General features: G+C 40.3%; 2 protein-coding genes across 2 annotated transcripts; both read left to right on the top strand.

Moving 5' to 3' along the window:
- Positions 1–5,792: 5,792 nt before the first annotated feature.
- Positions 5,793–7,892, top strand: nsl1 (NSL1 component of MIS12 kinetochore complex). Its single transcript, XM_076296082.1, has one exon. It carries the CDS (start codon positions 5,840–5,842, stop codon positions 6,425–6,427), a length of 588 nt encoding a protein of 195 aa, XP_076152197.1. The 5' UTR covers positions 5,793–5,839; the 3' UTR covers positions 6,428–7,892.
- A 157-nt stretch (positions 7,893–8,049) lies between these two features.
- wdr89 (WD repeat domain 89) lies at positions 8,050–15,937 on the top strand. Its single transcript, XM_076295517.1, has 3 exons — positions 8,050–8,128; positions 9,615–10,313; positions 14,927–15,937. Exons 2-3 carry the CDS (start codon positions 9,635–9,637, stop codon positions 15,412–15,414), a joined length of 1,167 nt encoding a protein of 388 aa, XP_076151632.1. The 5' UTR covers positions 8,050–8,128; positions 9,615–9,634; the 3' UTR covers positions 15,415–15,937.
- The last annotated feature ends 343 nt before the right edge of the window (positions 15,938–16,280 follow it).

The raw sequence follows: 16,280 nt of genomic DNA, 5'->3' as shown, positions 1-16,280 counted from the left end.
CACACACACTCACTCAGACACAGTCTCACTGAAAGACACACACACACTCAGACATAGTCACACTGAAAGACACACACACACACACACACACACACTCAGACACAGTCTCACTGAAAGACACACACACACTCAGACATAGTCACACTGAAAGACACACACACACACTCAGACAGTCTCACTGACACACACTCACACTGAAAGACACACACACTCCGACAGTCACACTGAAAGACACACCCGTTCCCTCAGGTTATCTCCCATGGTGCCGTTCTCTGGGGTTATTTCCCATGGTGCTGTTCTCTCGGGTTATTTCCCATGGTGCCGTTCTCTGGGGTTCTTTCCCATGGTGCCGTTCTCTCAGGTTCTTTCCCATGGTGCCGTTCTCTGGGGTTATTTCCCATGGTGCCGTTCTCTGGGGTTATTTCCCATGGTGCCGTTCTCTGGGGTTATTTCCCATGGTGCCGTTCGCTCAGGTTATCTCCCATGGTGCTGTTCTCTCGGGTTATCTCCCATGGTGCCGTTCTCTCAGGTTCTTTCCCATGGTGCTGTTCTCTGGGGTTATTTCCCATGGTGCCGTTCTCTCAGGTTATTTCCCATGGTGCCGTTCTCTGGGGTTATCTCCCATGGTGCCGTTCTCTCAGGTTATTTCCCATGGTGCCGTTCTCTCAGGTTATCTCCCATGGTGCTGTTCTCTGGGGTTATTTCCCATGGTGCCGTTCTCTGGGGTTATCTCCCATGGTGCCGTTCTCTCAGGTTATCTCCCATGGTGCCGTTCTCTCAGGTTATCTCCCATGGTGCCGTTCTCTCAGGTTATTTCCCATGGTGCCGTTCTCTCAGGTTATCTCCCATGGTGCCATTCCCTCCCACTCCTACATTCTCTCTCCTTTCTCTTAGGCGCAGCCGTCTCACTGTGGTTGGCTTCCTGGGACAGAAGGAGGAGGAGGCGGCTAAACATGCCTTCTGTTCGCCTCACAATGTCAGAGCTGTCACTCGATCCTCCACTCCAACCCATCTGCTCAGGCTAGAGAGACCCTTTGTTCTCCTCCCTTGCTGCCCACCTCTTTCTTTCTCTCTCTCACTCTCTCTCTTCATCTTCTTGCCCATGTTCTCTTCCCACTCACCCTCATTACTCTCTCTCTCTCTCTCCCCTGTCTGTCCATATTATCTGGTCATCCCTGCCTTTTCCAGTGTGTTTCCTAATAGGCTATACACACGGCAAGGCAGTGGAAGCTCATTAGATGCATGCCATTGCAATGACTCCGTGCCCCTTTCTGACATGCAATCAGGAATAGGAAACCGATTGCAGAAGTGTTGAGAAGACAGTAAGACATTTAGGCCTCATATAAAAAAAAAAACAGAAACAGACCCAAACAGGCATACCTTTAAATACAACATTAAAATAAATTACTTTCTTCAGTTGCCCCCCTTCAGACCTGATTTTTTTCTGTTGAGCAAAAAAAAAATTATTCAGCTGATTTTTACTCCTCTCCAATGTAGAAATAAAGGGGAAAAAATAATTATTTGATAAATCATGTCTTTATTACTATTTTTTAATGTCCATTACAATGGACGCCTCGACTAAATAGGTGTAAAATGACATGAGGACTTAGGGAAAAAAACACTATATTTTTTACATATAGTATTGAAAGTAATAATCACATATGACTTAAACATTTGGAACTGGATGTTTGCATGTGTCTAAATGTTTTTATATGTCAATGAGCAGGTCAAAACATGCACATTAACTAATGTGCCAGATTGCGTCCACACAATACCTGTGGTGCTAGTACAAAATGTTTAGCAGTTTTCAATATACACACACAGTTTGCGTTGTTTTTTGCATTTTGCACTGTTGTTTTCACACAGTCTTGTGAACTGAACTGTTAAATTGATTTTTTTAATTACATGATCCAATAGGAACACCGGGGGTATTTTTGCAACATATTTGCTTGTGTATATGGAGGGAATGTGCTTTACTAAAGTGTGTGTGCTCATTTTACTAAATTGTGCGCTCAATTTTGTAAATCGTGTGCTTGTTTTACTAAACAGTGTGTTTATTTTACTACATTGTGGGCTCATTTGCTAAATTGCACTCATTTTATTTCATCACATTCTCATTTTAATTTTTGGAAAAAGAGCACACAATTTAGTAAAATAAGTGTTCTTTTTAATAAAACGAGAGCACGATTTAGTAAAATGAACACACTATGTACTGTAGTTAAACGAGCGCACAATACACAAAAATGTGTGCACAATCTAGTATAACGAGTGCACAATTTAGTAAAGCGAGCACATGATTTAGTAAAACGAGTGTATGTTTTCTCAATACATAGAAAATCTTGCAATGACACCCCCCAGGAGATGTCATTGCAAGATTGTTTTAGTATATCAAGATAATATACGCTCGTTTTACTGAATTATGCACTTATTTTACTAAGAGTGCGTTTGTAAATTGCCACTCCAAGCGCTCTGAGCCAACTCTTAACTTTTAACCGTTCGTAAATGTGGACCGTGGGTGGAATTATCGTTCGTTTATTCAAAGTGTCACACTCTCAGAGCATCCAGATCGTACTCTGGGTACTGTTATACTAACAAGAATAGATTGTAATATGGTTAGTACGGAACCCTAGAGCAGTCATTGCAAGATATTATATATCCAGAAAACGTATACTAATTTTACTAAATTGTGTGCACATATTGCTAAATCATGCGCTTGTTATACTAAATAGTGCACTCGTTTTACTAAATTTAGTAAACATACGCACAATTTAGTAAAACGTGCACACAATATATTAAAATGTTATGTAAAATGTAATAAACTAGTTTTTTGAGAGAGCTATTCTATTTTCAGTGTCAGATTGAATTTACGAATGCACCCTAAATTGTGCACTCGTTTTACTACATAGTGTGCTCGTCTACTAAATCACTCTTTTTAGTAAATAGTGCACTCATTGTACTAAAATGTGCACTCATTGTACAAAAAAATAGCACAATTTGACTAAATGAGCCCACCATTTAGCAAAATGGACACACTATTTAGTAAACCGAGCACACATTTGACTGAATTCAGTGCACAATCTAATAAAATGAGAGCACGATTTCGTAAAAATGACGACACATTTTAGTAAAATGAGTGCACATTCATCCAAAATAGCAGAAATAAATAAAAAATGCATTCAAAATTATAGCTTGGGTCTTGAGGATATGTCAAAACATTGCCTGGTGAGTGCCTAAATGAGTGTTGGCTAACATCTCCCAACACCTGATGTCCATTGGGATGGACATTAAACTTTGAAAAAATCCTGTACTACCCTGTTATGAAATATATTCAAACTAACTTCAAATGTCATCACCTCTAATGGTTAGAATTATACTGAGTGCAAATTGGTTAGGCTATCATAAACATAAATTCATATATGAGGGGAAAAATGTGTTTACTCCTGTTCCTATTTAGCTTCAGAGCCATGCTTGTCTTGTCTGATGTCTGAAGTGCTCTCAGATCAAGTTACAGGCCCTAACTGCATTCTGATTGGGTCATCAGGATCCAATCAGTTACAAAGCATAATTCAAATGGTGAAAAAAACACTATATTTTTTACATATAGTATTGAAAGTAATAATCACATATGACTTAAACATTTGGAACTGGATGTTTGCATGTGTCTAAATGTTTTTATATGTCAATGAGCAGGTCAAAACATGCACATTAACTAATGTGCCAGATTGCGTCCACACAATACCTGTGGTGCTAGTACAAAATGTTTAGCAGTTTTCAATATACACACACAGTTTGCGTTGTTTTTTGCATTTTGCACTGTTGTTTTCACACAGTCTTGTGAACTGAACTGTTAAATTGATTTTTTTAATTACATGATCCAATAGGAACACCGGGGGTATTTTTGCAACATATTTGCTTGTGTATATGGAGGGAATGTGCTTTACTAAAGTGTGTGTGCTCATTTTACTAAATTGTGCGCTCAATTTTGTAAATCGTGTGCTTGTTTTACTAAACAGTGTGTTTATTTTACTACATTGTGGGCTCATTTGCTAAATTGCACTCATTTTATTTCATCACATTCTCATTTTAATTTTTGGAAAAAGAGCACACAATTTAGTAAAATAAGTGTTCTTTTTAATAAAACGAGAGCACGATTTAGTAAAATGAACACACTATGTACTGTAGTTAAACGAGCGCACAATACACAAAAATGTGTGCACAATCTAGTATAACGAGTGCACAATTTAGTAAAGCGAGCACATGATTTAGTAAAACGAGTGTATGTTTTCTCAATACATAGAAAATCTTGCAATGACACCCCCCAGGAGATGTCATTGCAAGATTGTTTTAGTATATCAAGATAATATACGCTCGTTTTACTGAATTATGCACTTATTTTACTAAGAGTGCGTTTGTAAATTGCCACTCCAAGCGCTCTGAGCCAACTCTTAACTTTTAACCGTTCGTAAATGTGGACCGTGGGTGGAATTATCGTTCGTTTATTCAAAGTGTCACACTCTCAGAGCATCCAGATCGTACTCTGGGTACTGTTATACTAACAAGAATAGATTGTAATATGGTTAGTACGGAACCCTAGAGCAGTCATTGCAAGATATTATATATCCAGAAAACGTATACTAATTTTACTAAATTGTGTGCACATATTGCTAAATCATGCGCTTGTTATACTAAATAGTGCACTCGTTTTACTAAATTTAGTAAACATACGCACAATTTAGTAAAACGTGCACACAATATATTAAAATGTTATGTAAAATGTAATAAACTAGTTTTTTGAGAGAGCTATTCTATTTTCAGTGTCAGATTGAATTTACGAATGCACCCTAAATTGTGCACTCGTTTTACTACATAGTGTGCTCGTCTACTAAATCACTCTTTTTAGTAAATAGTGCACTCATTGTACTAAAATGTGCACTCATTGTACAAAAAAATAGCACAATTTGACTAAATGAGCCCACCATTTAGCAAAATGGACACACTATTTAGTAAACCGAGCACACATTTGACTGAATTCAGTGCACAATCTAATAAAATGAGAGCACGATTTCGTAAAAATGACGACACATTTTAGTAAAATGAGTGCACATTCATCCAAAATAGCAGAAATAAATAAAAAATGCATTCAAAATTATAGCTTGGGTCTTGAGGATATGTCAAAACATTGCCTGGTGAGTGCCTAAATGAGTGTTGGCTAACATCTCCCAACACCTGATGTCCATTGGGATGGACATTAAACTTTGAAAAAATCCTGTACTACCCTGTTATGAAATATATTCAAACTAACTTCAAATGTCATCACCTCTAATGGTTAGAATTATACGGAGTGCAAATTGGTTAGGCTATCATAAACATAAATTCATATATGAGGGGAAAAATGTGTTTACTCCTGTTCCTATTTAGCTTCAGAGCCATGCTTGTCTTGTCTGATGTCTGAAGTGCTCTCAGATCAAGTTACAGGCCCTAACTGCATTCTGATTGGGTCATCAGGATCCAATCAGTTACAAAGCATAATTCAAATGGTGAAATCACAGATTTTCATTGGTCCAGACCCAAAAATATGTCATGTCCATTCCAATGGACGTGGGGTCTGAAAGGGTAAGGATACAAATCATAATTTCATGGTTAGGTTTCTCGGGGGATTTGGGGGGGGGCGGGGGCATTCACATGACTGTTTCCCGCAGTTTTTTTTTTTTACTGTTTTACCCTCCCGCCCACATGGTGGCGGCAATGGCACTCTGAGCCCAGAAGTCGGAGGAAGCGTTTCCCAAGTGTAACGTCTTTGTCGGTTCCGGGTTCCTGTGTAACAACATTTGAAATTAACATGGCGCTAAAAATTACCACTACTGATCAAGCGTCAGATTTCCAGTTGGGAAAGTACAAAATACTGTTTAACAGTCTGCTTGAGGGGCAAAATGAGATAGCCGAAAACGTCAAGATCGATCTCATGCAGGAACTAATGTCGACATTTGAAACCGCGGTTCGAGAGAATATCATCGTTGATGGACGTTCAAGTGATGAGGTTCGGCATGAGGATGGCGAGAGAATAACATTGGACGATATACTGGATGAAAAAATCGTTGAGACAACCAGAAAACGCAGCTGTTATCCAAAGAAGATCATTCCCTTTGTTGTGCGATCGCTGAAGGCAGAACGAAAACTGATGGAGATGTACGAGCATACAGCAGACACGGAGGAGATGGAACGGGAAGCCTTTCAAGATCACATCATGAAAAATGTGTCCGAGGGAGTACCCAAACGTTTCCGACAAGTAACCGCGGTAATGAAGTCTTTGCAGGAGGTGTGTGTCCGGGCTGAAGGTCTGCACCAGGTCCTCACCCTCCAGCCTTCAGCGAAGTCTTTGGAGATCTACAGAGAGGTGGTTGGCAGATACAGAGAGGAAAACAGTTAAAGAGTAATGCTACCTTGTGTACCTAATGTTCTGCCACCATGCCTCTAAAAGTAGCCACCAACATGACTCTAAACACCCTGAAAAGGAGAAGGACTTTCACTTTCCGGGATTTACCACAAGGGGGCACTGTAATTCCACTGACATTACAATAGCCTCTAACAGGCTGCCGTAGAGTTTCCAGCTGCAGTGTTGGCAGTCCAGAGTAATAGTCCCTGCACAATACATGTTCAAGAAGTGATGGAGTAGATATAACAAATTGGATGCAAAACTTATTAAATGAATATTGGTCATACAGATTCTGTTTGCAAGTCTTTAAGGTCATGTGATGCAATGTACAATGTAAATCGGCATAGGTGGCAGGGTCACACGTTGACTTTCTCAATCCCATACCTTAAACAAGGTAGCACCAGCTGACTATTGTTGACAATTAGTATATTTAGAATGTAGTGTTTAGTATTATCCATCCTGTATAATACATACAAACAAAAGGTGATAATAATGTGTTTGTGTACTTCTTTATGCACTTAAAAGTCAGTTGATTTGTTGGTTAAGTTGTGTTCCTAGGGACCCCTGTTCCTTACGCTTATTTCACTTATTTGCCCCAGATATCTGGATTAATTTGGGGGATTTCAGCAGTAAAGCTATATGGCTATTACATATAGTCATTTAGCGGACACTTTTATCCTAAGATGAGACTGATTTGAGAAGAATAAGCATAGAATCTGCACAAACATTCTGCTTCGTTCCACTGTGTTGAAAGAGACTTCTCTTGCCACCGCAACAACCCACAAAAGCCAGATCAGCAGCCAATGCAGGAAGAAAACGGATTTCTCTGACAAAACAACCAGCCGAAATGTGTGTGCATGTGGACACACAACTGTGTGTTGTAACAATTCTGATTCCTGAGGAAACGGCATCATTTTGATCATTTACCCAACACAATTTTCCCAATCCTTGAATTTCCCCTTGGGATCAATAAAGTATCTGTCTATCTATCATGGCCGAACAGAGGGTACGGTATATTTGTAATTGTCTGTAAATTCGTTTGCGGGAGACAAGTCCTCATCCGCCCATAGACACATTTTACAAACAAAACATACATGGTTAAAAAACAGCTCAGACACATACCAAATGTTTTCAAGGCTTCAATGCTTATTAAAATGAATGTTGCTTATTTACCATCAGCCCAAATGTTGCTTATTTACCATGGTGCAACAATGTGTTAGTCTGACTGATGGCTCTTGGGAAAAGGGCTTTTTTTTTAATATTGTTTTGTTCCTGGGACAGCTTGGAACTATAAGAAGCTGATTCTGGGTTGGCAAAAGGTGGAATCGAGCCAGTTATCTGCTCTGTTGGTGACACAATCAGCCTATTAGAGCTTTTCATAATTCTATTGTGCAGTTATGTTTTTGCATTTTAAAGGTATTTACAAGCCATGCCACTGAAGAAAACTATACAATTGTTTCAATAAAAACACGGTATTAACATGATTTTGATGTTATCTCCTCCTAATCACAAACTCAGTAAAATTGTTGACTTTGCTCCCACCCTGTGGTCAAATTGTGCACTGCACTAGTAGTTTTTTCATGGTAACACGGAACTCCGAAATAGATCATGATTTTCGGGGGGCACAATACCACGGTGCACGCTGGCGTTTACGTGCATGGCAGCTGTGACAAGTCGCAGACGATACGCTCAAAAGTAAGTAGGCTAATATCTTGTAGGCAAATAAAGTATCAGTGTCAAGCTGGAACATTCATACACGTAATAATTTTATGCAGAAAGTAGGCCGTATCAGGGTATTTCTGGCTTACTACTACCGCTGACTTTACAGAATGAAGAATAAGAAGCCTCGGGTAGTTCGATCAAACCCAGATGATTGTACATTGGGGAACGTCACAATATTACCCATCCAACAAGTTATGGTTTTTACCAGCTACGTTGCGGATTTATTATGTCTAGCCATGATTAGCTCAAATGCTAAGCTAATTGCTGCCATCTTGACCAGGACTCCCTGGCAGAAGAGACATTGTGTCTCAATGGGACCTTCCTGGTAAAATAAAGGTTTAAATAATAAAGGCAGCCAGTTTTTACTGGTACAAGTGGGTGCTTCTGCAGGCATTTTAAGTCCCGTAGTCACATTTTGGATGTATTTCTAAATGTGTGATATGATGCTTGATAATTACACTATACTGTGTTATTATACATCTTGACATAAAAATGCAGACTTTTTGATTTGATGATAACATGTAACATTTTATAGGTCTGGTATAAAGAGAGAGATAGAGATCAAACAGCATAAGAGAGGGAGGTTGTATAGCCTATTTGATGGACCCCTAAGGGTGGCATGTTGTTTGTTCTCTTGTCTGTTCTTCGCTACTCAATTTATTTTAAACTTGCGGCTTCTGTTTGTGTTCTAGAATCTAGAGTGTGAGAGGTGACCTCTGTGTTCTAGAGTGTGAGAGGTGGCTTCTGTTTGTGTTCTAGAGTGTGAGAGGTGGCTTCTGTTTGTGTTCTAGAGTGTGAGAGGTGACCTCTGTGTTCTAGAGTGTGAGAGGTGGCTTCTGTTTAAGTGTTCTAGAGTGTGAGAGGTGGCTTCTGTTTGTGTTCTAGTGTGTGAGAGGTGACCTCTGTGTTCTAGAGTATGAGAGGTGGCTTCTGTTTGTGTTCTAGAGTGTGAGAGGTGACCTCTGTGTTCTAGAGTGTGAGAGGTGGCTTCTGTTTGTGTTCTAGAGTATGAGAGGTGGCTTCTGTTTGTGTTCTAGTGTGAGAGGTGGCTTCTGTTTGTGTTCTAGAGTGTGACAGGTGACCTCTGTTTGTGTTCCAGAGTGTGAGAGATGATCTCTGTTTGTGTTCTAAAGAGGTGGCTTCTGTTTGTGTTCTAGAGTGTGAGAGGTGGCTTCTGTTTGTGTTCTAGAGTGTGAGAGTTGGCTTCTGTTTGTGTTCTAGAGTGTGACAGGTGACGTCTGGTTGTGTTCTAGAGTGTGAGAGGTGGCTTTTGTTTGTGTTCTAAAGAGGTGGCTTCTGTTTGTGTTCTAAAGAGGGGGCTTCTGTTTGTGTTCTAAAGAGGTGGCTTCTGTTTGTGTTCTAGAGTGTTAGAGGTGGCCTCTGTTTGTGTTCTAGAGTGTGAGAGATGATCTCTGTTTGTGTTCTAAAGTGTGAGGGGTGACCTCTGTTTGTGTTCTAGAGTGTGAGAGGTGGCTTCTCATGGAGACTCTGGAGGAGACGTTTAAGACGCTGGCCATCGCCCGCCGACTGCAGCCCAGTGAGCCCACCTACATCCTGGATGTGGCTCTGCAGCCCTCCCCCTCCGGCTCCAGCGCTGCCCTGGTGGCTGTCAGCTGCTCCAACCGCACGGTGCGCCTCCACCACCGCGAGACGCTGGGCGTGCACGGGGAGTTCAAAGGTCACACGGGGCGGCTGTGCGGGGTGCGCTTTGCGCACGGCTCCCCTGACCTGCTCTACTCGGGCTCGGCCGACGGGACGCTGCGGTGCTGGGACGCGCGCTGCCCCGGCTCTGACGCCACGCGGGTGTTCCGCAGCGAGGTGGGCCACGCGTTCTGCTCGTTCGACCTGAGCAGCAACGACACGGTGGTGTGCGCGGGGACGGAACAGGTGGGCGAGGATTCCTTCCTGGTGTTCTGGGACGCGCGCATGGCCTCGGGCAAACCCCAGGGAAAGCAGCCGGGGCTGCTGGGGGTGTACTCGGAGTCGCACAGTGATGACATCACGGCAGTGCGCTTCCACCCACGTGTGGCGGACCGGCTGGCCTCGGGAGGTATGGACGGCCTGGTGAACGTGTTCGACCTGAGCCAGGGGGGAGAGGACGACGCGCTCATCACCACCTGCAACTGCGACTCCTCTGCTGGCACCATCTGCTGGGCAGGTGAGGCACAAACACACGTACATATACAGTACATACATATATACATGTAAATACACACATATATATATATATATATACATTATACACACATATATACATGTACACACACACATACATACATATATACATGTAAATACACACATATATATACATTATACACACATATATACATGTACACACACACATACACGTGCCCGGGTCACATGGTTAATGCTGGCAGGTGAGCAGGGGATCGGACCATCTAGGATCAGTGACGCCCCTGGCCCCTAATGAGCAGCTGACCATGGATCTCATCCCAAGACATGGGCAGTCCAGTTTAAACATATTTCAAAATAGGCTACATAAACAAGCAAAAACTGATTTTAAATTATTTAAACTGTTTGAACTGTAGCCTATTTATTTATTTATTTATTTATTTATTTATTTATTTTATTTTTTTAATGGTGTTTGGGTCACCACTAAAAATAGGTAGGTGTTATCACCAAAATATATCATATCCCCCAGTAAGTGACTGTCATCAGCAATTGTAGTATAACAGGCATTGTATAAAATTAGTTAAACAGCTAGGTTGATTCACAAGAGATCGGCCTAACATTAAATCACTGACCTCAATGTCCAGCTCATATCAGGTGCTTTCTAATAGTCTAACAGTTTCATTTGGTCTAATCATATTGGCGTCTAAGTATTTTTGCTTGTTTATTTTATAATTTAAGTAGTTACCATTTCAACTCGTAAAGGGTAAAGTTGTGTGATGACACAGAAGGTTGCAGTTGGTGAGCTAACAAATTTTTATAGGCTGCAGTTCTGCCCCTTGAATCAAATAGCTATTCTTAATGTCTACTATCCTCCAGACACAGGAATAGAATTTATGTTACATTTGACAGAGCTTTTAGTAACAAAAAGTAAGGGAGTACTACTGATGGCAGGAGATCTCTTAGTTATGGACCCAGAACTCGACTCCACTAGTACTAAAACACATAAAGCAGAGGAAAACGCAAGCTTTCTGAGAAAATTTAGCTCAGAGATGGGTCTGGTAGACGTGTGGAGAGCACTTCATCCAGGGGAAAAAGAGTACACATGTTTTTCAGGAAGGCATTCAGTATACAATAGGTTGGATTATTTTTTTATGTTTAAAGACAATATAACACTGGTTAAAAGATGTATAATCAGCTCGATAAATATGTCAGACCATGCAGCTGTGACACTAACAATAGCACTAAACTCTAAGAAAGGCAAAACATTGTGGAGATTAAATAACTCTTTGTACAAGATACAGAATTCATTGATAAAATTAAAAATGTATTAAAAGACTATGTAGAGAACAATGATCAAGAGGATATAGATTCAATCTTGTTATGGGAAGGAGCTAAAGCTGTTATGAGAGGCCACATAATTTCCTATTCATCTGCTAAAAAAAGAGCAAGGGAAGCACAACAGAAATGGTTAATTGAAGAAATAAAGAGGATAGAAAACCGACATAGCAAGACAAATAGTAATGATGACAAAATAGAACTAAAAGAAAAACGTCTTAAATTAGATCAATTACGTACACTAGAAATTGAATAATTAATGAAGTTCACTGATCAAGAAAATTACGATGGTGGCCCAAAGTTTTTAAAAACCTTGGCATATAAATTAAAAAAACAAATGAAAAGAGAATATATCACAAAACTAAAAACAAAACATGACAAATTAATTATTGACAAAGAACAGATTGCAAAGGAATTCGCCAATTACTATGAAGATTTATATAGAGAGGAGGTAAGTGAAAATAAATAATCACAGTAGAGGAAGTAAATAAACAAATTCGAGACATGAAAATAGGAAAAGCTCCAGGTGATGATGGTTACACAAACAAATTTTATAAAGTATTTAAAAATGAATTAACTCCCATACTGGTTGAAGCATATAATCATGCACTACATACAGGAAGATGGGGACAAACTTGGACATCATCTATAATAACTCTTATACACAAAGAGGGGAAGGATGCCACAAGGTGTCCTTCTTATAGGCCCATATCACTACTCAATACAGACCACAAAATAATATCAGCCATATTAGCAAACCGGTTAAAAAAAATTATTGCAGATATAGTAAACATTGATCAGTGTGGATTCATACCGGGAAGACTATTGGGGGATAATATTAGAAGAACCTTAAATATAATTGATTATGCTCAAAGGCAAAGTAAGGATATCGGTTTAATTAGCTGGCCATTTATGTTTGAGGTTCTTAATAAAATAGGTTTAAATAAAATATTCTGTTTATGGTTAAAAGCAATATATAGCAATCCAACCTCTAGAGTAAAAACGAATGGTACTTTATCTAGAAATATAAAAATACAAAGAGGTACTAGGCAAGGAGACCCTCTCTCTCCTCTTTTATTTGCAATATATATAGTGCTAGCAGCAACAATAAGACAAAATACAGATATAAAAGGGATACATATAGGACAAGATGTACATAAATTAGCATTATATGCAGACGGTATGGAAGGGTGGAAACTATTAAAATGATGGTCCTCCCAAGATTCTTATTTTTGTTTCAGGCATTACCATTGGCACTCTTAGAATCCCAGTTTAAGGTATGGAACAAATTGATTTCTAATTTTATTTGGAATAATAGAAGACATAGAATTAAATTAAAATCTTTAACTCAACAAAGGGAAGAAGGGGGGTTAGGTGTGCCAAACTTACAAAACTACTTTTATGCAACACAAATTCAAACAATAATGATATGGATGAACAAGGAAGTAGAAACTAAGTGGATTAGAATAGAAAGAGAATTGGCAACTGTATCATTAGGGACTTTACCTTTTCTAGGGAAAAAGACTCAACATCTTCACACAGGTCAGAATTTTAGCATTCTGAACACAATAAGAACTTGGAAACGAATTTGTAAAAAACTAAAAATAAAGACTGATTATGTATATCTCAGGGAGATGGCGTATGACCCAGACTTCCTACCAAATAGAATGGACCAAATCTTGGACTGTTGGGCTAATAAAGGATTAATATCATTTTCACAAGTTTTGAACAAACACATGGTGGATACATATGAAAATATAGCTTCGAGATATGACTTAGATAAAAAAAACACTTCTTTAAGTATCTACAGGTCAGAAGTTATGTTAAGGAAAACTTAGCGGAGCAATCAGAAAATGATTTAGTACAATATTTAATTAAGAATAGGGAAACAGGTAGGGGAAATCTTTCAAAAATATACAAAATACTCCAAAAACTCACCTTGGTAAAGGTTGAGGTTAAAGAAAAATGGGAAAAAGAGCTGAAAATTGATATTACAATGGAAAACTGGACAGTCACTAAAAGGAAATATTGTAATAACACAATCAAAATATTGGAATGAATTCGCGTGGAAATTACAACAGAGATTTTTTATTACACCTGACAAATGCGGGAAATCTCATCCGTTAGGGACTAGTTGTTGGAGAAGCTGTGGAGAGCAAAACGCAAATTATAGCCATTTTTTTTTTATGCCCAGTATTAAAAACATTCTGGAAGGAATTTGATAAAGCGGTAAAATATATTTTTGAGTTGCAACAGATCTTAACATTAGAAAACCTTTTAGGTATAAGCCTGTCCAAGAAAATAGAACCTAAATATCAAAAATTGTTCAATATAGTACGTATATCTGCAATAAAACAACTAACAAGGGGATGGAAACAAGAAAAAGCCCCAGATCTGTGTAAGTGGCATAGCACAATAGAAAACATTTTAGATATTGAAAGACTTACTTTTAGAGTTAGGAACCAACAACTTAGTAAATGGAATAAGTTATACCCAGAAAAAATACTACATAAAATAAGTATTTATTTCAATAATAGAAATGATATGCACACATCTGTCAACAACATGTATAACTCCACACAGGACAAAACACACATGTAGGTTTAAACACCCCCCTTTAAATGCCTAAAAACAAACCTATAAATACTTAAAAACAAGTACAATTGCACATAGAATAAAATACACAAGTAGGCTCAAATACCACTTCCCTTATTAATCCCACCCTTTCCCTCCCCCCCTCTTTTCTGTGTCATGTTTTGTATAAGTTTTCTATCATGTTTTTTTTTTTGTCATGTATTTTCTTTTTTCTGTTTCTATATGTATAAAATAACAAAAAACAAAAATTGCAATGTAACGTGAAATAAGTGAAGTGGGTACCTTACATGGATGTAGATAAACAATTGCAATAAAGTAGAAAAAAAAAAAGAATCAAATAGCAAACCCCCGTAGGCAACAGTTAGCACATCAGTACGTCTGTCCCATCCTTTGAGCTATGCATTTATTATAGATCTTATCAATAAAGGTATGGATACTGAACTCATTGCAAGACAGAGAACTTGAGCACACCTGGAGTCGATCTGTGCAGACGATTAATTCATTTTTTAGGGGTGCTTGAGCCTAAAATCGCCTATGCAGGTGAGACACACACACACACACACACACACATACAGTACATACACACACACACACACACACACACACACACACACATTCACAAACACAGGTATGTGTGACGTGCTGATTGATTGGCATGTGCTGTGTGAGACGTCTAATTGATTGATGCCCTGTATGATTGATTGACAGGTGTCGACGGCGAGCAGCTGCTGTGTCTGACGCACGATGAGGGCCTCCACCTGTGGGACGTGCGGCAGCTGGACTCAGACGACCCGCTGACCCTGCTGAGCGCCAGCGACGCCCGCTCGCTCGTCACACTGCCCGACGGCCTCGCCCTGGAACACTTTGTGGGCGGGGCGTGGCTGGAGTGGGCGGGGCAGCTGCAGGTGGTGGGAGGGACCAGTAAAGGAGAGCTCCACTTGCTGGAGTGCAGCGGGCAGGGCTTGCGGGCAGTTCGCTCGCTGACGGACGGCCACTCGGCTACTGTGCGCTGCTTTCTGTGGGAGCCTGAAGGGGGCGCCCTGCTGACGGGTGGGGAGGACGGCCAGCTGCTGCAGTGGAGGGCAGGCGCCACCGAACTACAGGGGGCCCAAAGGGACACACTGAAGAGCACCTCCGCCATGCAGCTCAAGACCAAAGCTCACCGCAAGCACCCCAGCAAGAGGAACAACACCTGAGACACCACCTGAGGGGAAGGTGCCCAAGGGCCTCGCGTCTGATGGGGGGGGTTAGCTCACATGGTCAACTAGATGCCAAACTGCCCTGCTGATCCAGGACTTCAGACTGCCTTAAGATCCACTAGGTCCTTTTTCTGTGTTTTAATAGTCCAGGACTGGTCTTCTTTCTGTTTTTAATTCCTCAGAAAAGCATTTTAAAGCTTCACAGGCTCCTGTGTGTGGTTTGGTGTGTGGTCCTCCTGCTGCTAGGGGGCGCTGGAGAGGACAGCTCTCAGAAGAGGAGCTCTCTGATCACAAACCAGCTGTAGGTTTCACCTCTGGGCCTCACACTCGCATGTCTAGCAAGTGTGTGTTTCACGAGGGCAAGTGTGTGTGTTTTACTGTGAACACATTGACACACCAAACGAGAACTATGGATATGTCTTTGTTCTGGCTGGGAATGTGTTGTTGTCTAAAACAGAACAAAGGATCAAACTCATGAACTGCAAGTGAAGTCACAGTAATAAAATTCCTTTACATACAAGTAATGGTTGAGTATTTTTTTGGTAATTTCTGTTATTTGCATTTTCAAATTGACTGTGGTAGCGTAGTGGAGTAGTAGGAGCTAGCAGGCTATGTAGCTTGAAAAGTTGTGGGTTCAATACCCGGCTTCCACCGTTATGCCCTTAAGCAAGGCATTTATAACCTGACTCTGCCAAATGGATGCTTCACATTTGCTCTGCATGTCCATCTGGGAACTTTCCATTGGATAACTTTTGGGAAGGGGCGAAAATACTGGTTAGCTGATTGGATAAACCATCTGTCTATCACCACCTATGTTGGTTGTCGACGGGCCAAATCAACCAATCAGATGAACAAAGTGTTCT

Source organism: Alosa pseudoharengus, unplaced genomic scaffold, assembly GCF_046254945.1.
Source record: "Alosa pseudoharengus isolate Yale_2024_CS ecotype anadromous, Long Island Sound unplaced genomic scaffold, YU_APseudo_1.1 YU_APseudo_1.1_scf_2, whole genome shotgun sequence".
Taxonomy (NCBI): domain Eukaryota; kingdom Metazoa; phylum Chordata; class Actinopteri; order Clupeiformes; family Clupeidae; genus Alosa; species Alosa pseudoharengus.
This window is presented reverse-complemented; position numbering and strand designations above follow the sequence as displayed.